The sequence below is a fragment of the Malus sylvestris genome, chromosome 1 (assembly GCF_916048215.2).
Source record: "Malus sylvestris chromosome 1, drMalSylv7.2, whole genome shotgun sequence".
Classification (NCBI taxonomy): Eukaryota; Viridiplantae; Streptophyta; class Magnoliopsida; order Rosales; family Rosaceae; genus Malus; species Malus sylvestris.
In genome coordinates, this window is record NC_062260.1 from 16,609,724 (window position 1) to 16,620,815 (window position 11,092).

Below are 11,092 nucleotides of genomic sequence, written 5' to 3' on the forward strand. Positions count from 1 at the left end.
GCCTTACCCCCATTTATGGAGAGGCTGCTCCCAAGTCAAAAAAAAAAAACAAAAAAAAATATAAAAAATAAAAAACAAGATTGAGTGATTAAAGGCAAGAAGCAACAGGTAGAGTAAATGTGCACACCTGCCTAAATAGGCTTAGTAATTGTGAGCATCTGCCTCAATGCCAACATAGACAATACAAGTTCCAAACAAATGCGAAAACAAGTGATGACAAACCGACAACATTGGGACCCCAATGTAGGACCACAAACACTATAATATCAACAAAAGTTGCAGACATAAGAATCTCAAAAGAAAGCATGACAAAGATGCATAAATCAGCTAATAAAAGGTACATCTTCTCCTTGAAAACACCCATATCGAATAACAAAGTATAAAAAGGTTCAAGTTTTCCGGAAAACCTTACAATATTTCGGAGGATCTCCGGTCCACCTCATGACATCCGACAACTCCATCGTCATCGGCTAAACTATCCTTGAAATTAGCTATGGGTATCAACTTCAACCTCGGGATGGGTATTGAATTCAACCTGGGGATGGGCATCGACTGCAACCTGGGGATGAGGATGCTTTTATCTGGGAAAAAAATTTGTTTCCTAAATTATCCTTACAGTCAGTGTCATGTGCCACGCACATGACTGAATTTAACGGAATTATTGACGGTGTTAAGGAAAAGGACCATAGCTACACATTTTTACGAGTTGAAGGACCAATGGTCATGAAAATAAAGTTGAGGGACCATTGCTCCAATTGGATTAAAGTTGAGGGACTATTTCTACAATTTCCTCTTCCAAAAATGCATATCAGACCACTATATTTTGATAAAATGTTTAAGAATAAAATAGGAAAATGGCGACTTATTGGCAATGGTGGTTGATACAATCTCAATTGTTTCGGTTTTAATGAATTAAATGAGCCATTTGAATTTGTTGGACATTGAAATTCACATATACTGTGCGGGAATTCTATAATACCACGTTGCATCCAATGCTACGGTGAAACATATCGTATACGCTCGTCACTTTTATCAACTCCATTAATACTCCGGTGCACTCATTCGATGCATTTTCCGGCTTGTTATATTAAGTTGGAATTCCAATAAGATAAAAGGGAAAAATACAATGAGGTTGGAAATTATTCACAAAGTAAAGCAAATATATAGGAATTAATATTTAAGGAACCAGCTCCGAAGATGTGTTGTTGCAAGTGACCACTCGGAGTCGGATTTGGGAGGTAGCTGCACTGCTGCAATGGCTAGTCTTCGGGTGAGAAGAAAGGGCAACATGCACAATTGACTATTGCAACTTCTGCGCCGGTGTAAGAATGCGCGAGACGGTGACCTGGGTAAAAAGTAACCTGAAAGGTAAATGCTTGGCACCAAATCATGGAGCTCCGGGTGCTTGTACAGAGTTTGTCCGGCGTTTGTGCAGCGACCAGAATAAGCATGTGGGAGTTTGTCATTACCATGAACTTCTTACACGCTCGATTACTGTTGTCTCTCGGAGCATGCATATGATCAAGCATCACCTTTCTTTCTTGCTGGGCTTCTTCAGCATTTTCTTTGATCTTTTTCTGCAATCAAAGACATCAAGATGTAAGAAAATGTTCGTACTAAGAAAATAAAATGCTATGGTAAAATAACACGAATCCATGCTTTGGTGTTCCGTGCTGGTTAAGTATTGCATGGAAACAACTCCATCAGATTGAAGGACTTACTTCTTAGTGGGCTTGCCGCTGAAACCAATTGCACTCTTCATCGTCTGTGTTGGTCTTTTTCTGCGATCAAGACAGTCAGGATGCAAAAATGTGACTATTTTGAAAACAGAATACAATGAAATCGTGTCCCATAAACCAGGTAAGTATTGTATGGAAACAACTTTATTAAAGTTAAGAAATTACTTCATAATAGGTTTGCCACTGAACCCAAATACACCCTTCATCAACGAGCTTATATCCATAGAGCGCTCTTGCATGATCTTATCATGGTATATTTTGCTCCCAATCTCGCTGATCTGTTCCTCCACTTCTTCCAAAGTTTGGTCCACATTGAGCGGAAGCTCTCCTTTCCTAATGACAGTTACACCAAAGCCATTCGTTTTGGCTTCCCGAAAAACATCCTGGAGAGGAGATAAGTGGATGGTTCAGATAAATTGGTCACCCACCTCAACAGATCAATAAAGATTAGATGGAACAATTGAAAGGGAACAATTGAACAACAGTTGGGAAAGAGATTTAATTTGTGAACGGGATAACATATGAAAACCATAGAGCATCACATCTCAAGTCTCTTGTCTTAAAATGAAAAAACATTATGAGTCCTGTTAACTGAGTGATATTGAAAACATAAAATGGCCGTTCCACCCAAGTTGGCCTCTCTTGAGAGAATATAATTTGCTAAGACCATGAATTGCAATAAATTTTCAACAGCTGCAACTGAAGAATGATGATCTACTTGAAACATTACATTCAGAACTGAAAACAAATTAATTATTTACCTTAGGTGGCTGGGCAACAACAAAGGCATGGCCATTCCCATGTGTTTCCATTTGAGCCTGGATGATATAACAAAGATTTTTGCAATCATTACTGTCCTCGAAAGCAATCACATGGTATGGCTTTGGTTCCAATTCAAGATCCGCAGCCATCTCCAATGAATAAAATCCAATCCCTTGTTCTTCATTATCAACTGTGTACAGCTCAATGCACTGGTAAGTACAGAGAGAATTAACTACTGGTTGAGTATTGGGGAAAAATATCTACATAAAGCTTAAAATCAAGGCCGATGTTAAAAACCAAATAGATGTGGAATAAGGATTAGAGGTTTGAAACCCAGGACCTCCTGGAACTTGAATATAGTGTTAGATGACAACTAATTCCAGAAAATGAAACTATTGGGGAATGAACTAGCAGCACAAATCAAGCTTAAAAAATTGCAGAAAAGTCGAAGTGCATATCTAGCTTACCAGCACATAAGGCAGATCTAGCCACCACAAGTAATCTTCTTTCTTATCTTCTGCATATTCACGGTATTTGCTCACTACAGCCTGTGGCCCAAACAATTCCATCTCTCTCTTAAGCTTGCTGAGTTTCTTTTCCATGAATTCCTTACTTTTTTCAGGCATTCTGTCCATCAGATCAGCAGCTTCCTGTATTTCTTTTTCAGTGATCCATCGATCTAAACCCTTCCCCATGTCCCTCATAGTGGATTTAATTTCTGGGTCTGTCTCCGCATTGTAGGATTCCAAAAACCCCTGAGACCATTTTTTCGTGTGTTGCCAAAACTCCTTTCCTGATTTTTTGCCAGTTCTAACAGAACCATCACTCCCTTCTATAATTGTCTTTGAACTGCTAATATCCTTCTTATTTGGGTCATTGGTTAAGGAAGTAGCAGCAATACTCTCATGGGATTGGGATCCTGTTGAGTTCTGAAGAAAGTTCTGCTCATCTTTATTCACCAAAATCTCACTATTATCAGCAAAAATTGCCTTCCGCTGCTCTTGGAAATAATTCAAGAACTCCGGACTCTTTTCTATTGGGGGACCTTTCCAGCGGGGTATAATTTTCTCTGGTGGATCATAGATGCTGATACCGTCTACAAGGAAAGCAAAATATTAGTCCAAGCAAAATATGTATTCAAGAAAAATCAAATATCCAATTTTCTCATTAGTTGGCAAGATTTAAACCTAAAAGCTACCATGAATACAGCCCTCCATTTTCCATGTCCAACAACAACAACAACAAAGCCTTTTCCCACTAAGTGGGGTCGGCTATGTGAATCCTAGAACGCCATTGCGCTCGATTTTGTGTCATGTCTTCCATTAGATCCAAGTACTCTAAGTCTTTTCTTAGGGTCTCTTTCAAAGTTCTCCATTTTCCATGTCCAAGATAAAGATTATATTAACAAATAGTCGGCCTAACAAGCGGTCAATGGATCTAGTTATGTAAGGAACCAGTTTAGCGAACAAATACAAAGAGAAGAGTAAACTACCATCAGAAAACCTATGAGGCCTATCAAACTGGTTGCAGTAAAAACTTGAAACATCTCAACATAGTGAGAATGCTGTACAATTAAATTGACCCTTTCTGAATTCATAAAATTTTCACAAAAAAAAAATAAAAAAAAAATAAAAAATCTATATCATCCTCAATGCTGAGAAGTAGATCAATAGGTATGAGTCCAAAAATTACCTGCACCATAATTGAGGTTTTCAATGTTCGCATGGAGCAACTCATGCAGTTTCGTCAGCTTTTTATTCTCTTTCTCAACTTTCTTCTCAAGACCCTTGAAGAATGCATCCTTATCTTCAGCATCCATCATATGAAACGGATCCCGTCCTGCCAATTCATTATCTCGGACTTGAAGAACAATTTCCCTAAGACTATCATCTTTCATCCATTCAAGTTCACTGTCATCTTCTTCATTAGATCCAAGCTCTGTCATGTCCGAACTCATAATTGAATCTTGATCTGCTTTTCCTTTTGAAACCATGTAATTATCTCTAAAACCAACTCCAATCTTCTTAGCTATAGGTTCAAATTCATTAAAGTTTTCCTCCATCCACTTCTCATATTTAACAGATGGTTCTGTCATTGAATCACTGTTACTACTTTCATGATCTAAAGAAACCTGTTCCTTTTGATCATCGTCCATGATGTGTCTTTTCTCGGTTTCATCAGGTTTATCACTCTTTATAGCTTCAAATTTTTCATCCTTCAGATCATAATCTTCAGAAGCATTTTCGGTAGATGGAGGATCTGATGTTTCATCTGGAATCACATGAGCTAAAACATTGTTGACCACGAACCCTCCCTGGCTTCCATTGTTACCAAAGTCTTTATCACTTCGTAGCCTTCCAAGAACATCACTTCTGGGGACAGGTTCAAATCGGGGCTCTTCATTTAGCTTTGTTTTGTCATGTTTTTTGGAAAGATACTCCCTAGCTTCTTTCACTGATCTTATAACCCTTGGTTTGACTTGAAGGGAACCATTGCTGGACTTGCTGGACTCCCTAAAAGGAGCATTGTCTGGTAACTGCAAATTCCGTTTACAGTCTGTTACATCCTGGTTAGTGCTTTCCCTTTCATCTGAAACTTCTATATTCGAAATACTAGAAGTTTCATTATGCCCGTCCTCAACAAAGTCTAACTTTTTACTAGAAGAAGTATCATCACGACCCTCACTTTGCCTGAAATCTCCATTTACAAGGTTGGTTAGAATATTTGCTTCCCCTTCTCCATGCCGTTTGACAGCTTCTATTTCATCTGAAATTTCATTCACAGTTCCATCTGAAATTTCATCATTCGGAGTCTGAATATCGTTTCTATCCCTATCCCTGCTCTCAATTTCTCGCGCTTGCCTGGCCATATTTCTGATTTCGTGAACCTTATCATCAAAATCTGTTTTCACAGCAGCAGTCATGGAACTTGGAGAAACTTGTAGAGCGAGGTTACCATTTGACGATTTTTCTCTCACAATAACCTTCATAAGTTCTTGCTTGTCAAGGCTAGGCTTTTTAAAGGAACCCAGTGGCAGTTCCGGAGCTGCTTGAACAACTTCCACACTGCTCGGTTCTAACATCTCTTTCTCCTTTCTTGCTTTGATCTTTCTCCTCATCATTTCCTTCTCCAATTCCGAGTACCGCTCTTCTTTATTTCCAAAAGTGAATAACTTCTTCAATGCCCACAACGCAATGACACCATACAACACCAATCTCCCAACTCGAGATAGCTTTGGTATCAACTCAGGTCCAAGAGTAAAACCCTGAATCGCCTTCACAAGACCCTCACCCTCACCCTCATTAACAAACTTGGCTATGGAACTATTCCTCGGAATCCCATTGTTCCCTCTCTCCATCTCTCTAGCTAAACTCTCCGCCTGCAAAATTTTCAAGTTCACCTCCGCCGAGCCCTCCAATTCTCCTCGCTCAACCCGGCTTCTCCTCAAGATTTCATCCTCATTAACTGAAACAGCTTTCACACTACCATCAGAATCTTGCACAACAGTAAAAATATGACCCGAACCAATGCCCCAGTACTCAGTATCCCTCCTATACTGCTCCATCCAACTCTCCAATTTACTCAACAAAACCGAATCACCAAGACGTTTCGAATTCGATTCTTCTACATTACCCGTTTCAGCTACACTATCATCAGCAACCCCATTACAAAATTTGCTCTCTTTCGCACCATCATCAGAAACCAAATTACTAAATTGACTCTCAGAATCAACAAAATTATTATTCAAAAACTGAATTTCAGAACTTGGGTTTAAAGGAATTGAATTCTGATTCACCTTTTGGCCGTCAGTGAGCTTCTTCCTCAGCGAGTTTCTGCGGCTGGTGGGCCCACCGAACTGCGCGAAAGCTCGACACTTTCTGCTGTTGCAGGAGAGTAAATAGATGGAAAATGATGGGTTTTTGTGGAAATCGAAGGTGCGAATGTTGTACCGAGATGGGGTTTTCTTGTTCGGAGAATTGGCGGGAAATTTGGAAGGGAAAGGTGAAGTGAGAGAGAGAACCTCCATGGATGAAGATAGAGAGGTTACATTCAGAGCTTTCGGGGAGATTTTGGAGAGGTTTTTCAGTATTTGTTAGTTGGTATATTATGACATGTCGTTCATGAAGGAGAACGACATGTAACATATGTCGTACTAATTAAAGATTTCAAAGGCTAGCATTATTTGGGTGAACAAATATGATGCTCTACACATCAATATGCCACATATGCGGAGAAGTAATAGTAGTAGTAAGTACTTAGGTATAACGGAATTAATATTGTAGCGGTATTTTAAGTTTATCATTTACTGATATGCGTTTACATGATTAGTTTGGAATACCGTCACAATGACATCCCGTTGCATGCAAGTTTTTCTCGTTAAAATTATGCATGTAGCGCTCACAATGTAAAAAAGTTACCTACTCAGATGGACAACTGACGATGACAAGATTCATGTGAAGGATTGCAGGTGCACACATATTTTTCTGTTAAGGTCATCACAACACAATTCATTCATGTCAAGGTTGTCTTACCATCTATACTCCACACATTTAGAAACTTGAGAATACAAGGTATTTCTTGTATGGTAATTATATACCAGTTCATCCAATCTTAGGTTGCTTCATCGTATACAGATCAACCCCAAAAAATTACCAACTATAAACCTCGAAACTGCCCTATAAACTCCACACCTAGGGCTAGGCGGGGGCTAGCAGCCATGGCGTCAACTCTGATATTCTCCCACTTACTAATTTCAATCATGATCACCATACCTCCATCGTCCATGTCTTCTCCTAAGACACCAGTCCGAGGTTTCGAGGCACTTCTCATTCACCGCGACTCTCCTCAATCTCCGTTCTACAACCTCAAGGCCACACCTACCAATCGCATCAAATCAGCACGCCGCAGAATCATAGCTAGACAAAACTACTTCAAATGGCTAATGTCAGGCAAAACACAGCGCAATTCCATCAGCACGCCGATTGATACAGACTATGGAGACAACATCATGAGGTTCAAAGTTGACACCCCAAGAGTTGACACCTTTGGGATTTTCAACACGGCCGGCGATTTAATTTGGTTTCAATGTAAGCCTTGTGAAAAATGCTACGAACAAGGCATACCAATATTTGATCCTGCAAACTCAGACAGCTATCAGAAGGTAATGTGCGGCTCCATCGAGTGCAATACAACCTCAGATGCCCATTGCCCTGATCCAAAAGGCGAATGCCGGTACAAAATTGCGTACCAAGATGGATACTGAAGGAGACATTGCCACGGAGACAATCATGATTGAACATGATGGATAAAGTGGTAACATTAATTAACAAACATGATTATCGGTTGTGGTCTCACTAATGTCGAAACAAAAGCAGGCCATCACCCACCTGGAGTTGTGGGACTTAGGAGTTAGGAGAGAGCCTTCTTCACTTGTTGGTCAGATTTCGTACCCCCACCTTTCGTATTGCATTTCTTCCAAAAATAATGGCATCTACAATAACAGCAACGAGAAAATTGGGTTACTACTTGCAGTGGTCACTGAAACTGAGGCAAAAACTCAAACACCTTGGTTGAGCGGTGAAATGTCTGTACTATCTAAACTTAGAGGGCATTAGCGTCGATGGCGCAATGCTCAATGTTTCGAGTTCAGTTTTTAATATGACCGCTGGTGGAGAGGGAGGTGTTTTCATGTACTCGGCAACAACTCATACTATGCTTGCATTTGGAGCTTTTAGTGAGCTGAGAAGGTAATCATAGATGCTTTATCAGATTTCCATAGAGTGGGAGATTATGATGGCATTTTTATAATTTGTTACGATGATAGCCGGTTTCAAGCTGATAAAACGCCGGAAATTGTGCTTCATTTCACGGGACTGGAGTTTCCGGTGAGTGCGGATAACACTTGGGCGGTGAATTCTCATGGACACTACTGCCTGGCTATTTTGCCAAGTTTTGCAGGTTTTACTATCTTTGGAATGTACCACTACCGTACCAGCACAGGAATGTGAATGTTGGGTATGATTTCGGTTAACAACATCACATCCTTCAAGTATACAAATTTCTGTCGGTATACTTAAAAACGTGGAACAAAATTACACACATAGGCAGGGACTCTAGCTTTATTAGGGATTATTAGTGATGATGGCACCTAAATATGTGGTACTTGTAATTTTCATTGGCATCATCTTTGTAACCGAAGAAAGTTGAGATTCCATCATAAAATTAATTGGCAATATGGAGAGTAATCCTACTTATAAACTCATGCAAGGTCCCTCCTCCCACCCTCCTCAACAGTAACATGATGTCATCTGAGTTGTTTTCTATCCATTTTCTCCAAGTAATATTAGACATTTTTCCTTATTTATATGCAGCATATAGTTAGTGTTCTAAACACAATCTAGGTGGTTGGCTACTGTCACAAATTCCTAAGTATTTAAAAAATTGCATAGGGTACCTAGACCGTCTAAGTGAATTCTTTTTATCAGTAATTTACAGTTATGACCCATTTTCATCAAACAAAAAAAATATAAACTCAAACTCTCTCTCTCTCCATGCGATTGCTTGCGTCTCTTTGCCATGGTCTCTTCAATATCCATGCATTCAATAAACGGTAGTACTTTATAATTTATATATTCTTTCATTTGCATTTTATGTTTCCCAAGTATATATTTTTTTTTCTTCTTAAGTATAAATAAAGGTACTTATTTATATGTTAATAAAATAAATTTTATTAAAATTATAAAAAATGCTTAACCCCATCCTAGTCTCTTTAGGTGTTTGACCCCAAACTGCCGTCCGATTACCGCCTACGATTTTTAGAACATCGCATATAGTACTACAACTACAAGACTTCAATTGAGAAATTCATCAAATAAGCTTATATCCGTAGACAATAGCAATGTCCTCCATAACGTCACAAGCTATAACTTGTAGATTGACAAATCCAAATAAACATGTGACTTTCCCCGTCAGATAAACATGTGACTAATTAAGTTTGATTTGGCCGAATATTTATTTGATAAAATTGAAAAAGGGACTACACGTATTTTTAATACAAGATTCCTAACATCTTGCCCTACAAGTAACGAAACTTATTTCTCCCAATTCCACATCTGCCACTACACAAATATTACTCGATTCTTATAAGAAATTACAAACAATTACTCGATACATTAAGGGAAATATAAATGTCTTGGAGTACAAGATAACCTTAAATAGGGTTAATACACAATACTTACTTGATCTACTACGTATATAGGTTTCTTTCCAATTGCCATACACAGAAGCAAATATCAATTACACTTTACAGACCTTGATCCAACCCTATATATTACCTCCCGCTGCTATACAACAATGCTCTAAAATTTTAGACCTGCATCTTGTAGACATCGAAATTTCGGTAAATAAATGTTGACCGATAAATCAAAGTTTCAACGCTCATGTATTACATAAATTTTACACGTAGCGTGTGTCTAAACAAAAAATCGAAATAAGTTGGAAAAGTCATCAATCAGGACACGTGTCAACACCTGGCAGAAACGACTTATTTCATCTGGAATATTATATTCAAAATTAGGCCTTGGAAATTTCTATAAATAGAAGGCTAATTCATTCATTTGAGGGGAGGAATTCATATTACACCTTGAAGCTCTGAAGCTCTGAAACTCCGAAGCTCTCAAGCATCCAGGTTCCCGAAGAATCAAGAAAGCCTTCTTCGTTCTTCGTTCATCGTTCTTCCAAGATCAAGCCCCGACGGCCCTTGAAGAAAGTGTTCTTCGTTCATCGTTCTTCCAAGATCAAGCCCCAACGGCCTTTTGGATCAACAATCATCCACCAATTCAAGATCAAGCCCCGACGACTCTTGAAGAAAGTGTTCTTCGTTCTTCGTTCATTGTTCTTCCAAGATCAAGCCCCGACGGCCCTTGGATCAACCATCCACCAATTCAAGATCAAGCCCCGACGGCCCTTGAAGAAAGCACCATCGTTCATCATCCATTCATCCAAGATCAAGCCCCAACGGCCCTTTGGATCAACAACGTCAACAAATCCACACATCCAATCGTTCTTCAAGATCAAGCCCAAAAGCCCTTGAAGATCCGTTCATCACTGTTCTTCAAGATCAAGCCCAAAAGCCCTTGGAGATCCGTTCATCACTGTTCTTCAAAGATCAAGCCCAAAAGCCCCTTTGAAGATCCGCTCAAATCCACCTTCAAGATCAAGTCCACGGCCCTTGAAGAACGTTCATCCTCAGATCAAGCCCAACGACCCTTTGGATCAATCACATATCCACAAATACACACCTTACGGAGATCGAATCAGAGGATCAAAATAGAGAGAGATTGTAACCCAAAATCATCAAACACCAAATATTTGTTTGTGCACGTTGTTCTTGTCTCTTTCGTTTCAGGAATTTTCTGTGTTCACAAATTGGCACGCCTAGTGGGACAATCTCTACCTCTCATCTCTTTCTCCGTTCAAGAAATTCAAGCGCACTTCCAAAATTAATGGCATCAAGGAAGGCTCAAACTGTTCCTGCAACCGGCGCAAAGAACAAAAGCGTCCTCGTCGCAACTGGTGTCACTTTGGGCATC

General features: G+C 39.4%; 2 protein-coding genes across 2 annotated transcripts; one reads left to right on the top strand and one right to left on the bottom strand.

The window, feature by feature from the left end:
- Positions 1–1,015: 1,015 nt before the first annotated feature.
- Positions 1,016–6,597, bottom strand: LOC126620251 (uncharacterized). Its single transcript, XM_050288767.1, has 6 exons — positions 4,194–6,597; positions 2,969–3,597; positions 2,501–2,710; positions 1,905–2,122; positions 1,722–1,781; positions 1,016–1,577 (listed from the first exon to the last, which is right to left on the bottom strand). The coding sequence occupies exons 1-6, from the start codon at positions 6,526–6,528 to the stop codon at positions 1,529–1,531; spliced, it is 3,501 nt and encodes a 1,166-aa protein (XP_050144724.1). The 5' UTR covers positions 6,529–6,597; the 3' UTR covers positions 1,016–1,528.
- Positions 6,598–7,218: 621 nt separating this feature from the next.
- Positions 7,219–7,764, top strand: LOC126613987 (aspartic proteinase CDR1-like). Its single transcript, XM_050281615.1, has one exon. The coding sequence runs from the start codon at positions 7,219–7,221 to the stop codon at positions 7,762–7,764; it is 546 nt and encodes a 181-aa protein (XP_050137572.1).
- The last annotated feature ends 3,328 nt before the right edge of the window (positions 7,765–11,092 follow it).

Coding starts and splice junctions, on each gene's coding strand:
- LOC126613987 (XM_050281615.1), top strand. CDS start 7,219: ATGGCGTCAACTCTGATATTCTCCCACTTACTAATTTCAATCATGATC.
- LOC126620251 (XM_050288767.1), bottom strand. CDS start 6,528: ATGGAGGTTCTCTCTCTCACTTCACCTTTCCCTTCCAAATTTCCCGCC. Junction 3,598..4,193: donor AAACCTCAATTATGGTGCAG/GTAATTTTTGGA, acceptor CTTTCCTTGTAG/ACGGTATCAGCATCTATGAT. Junction 2,123..2,500: donor TTGTTGCCCAGCCACCTAAG/GTAAATAATTAA, acceptor TCTCCTCTCCAG/GATGTTTTTCGGGAAGCCAA.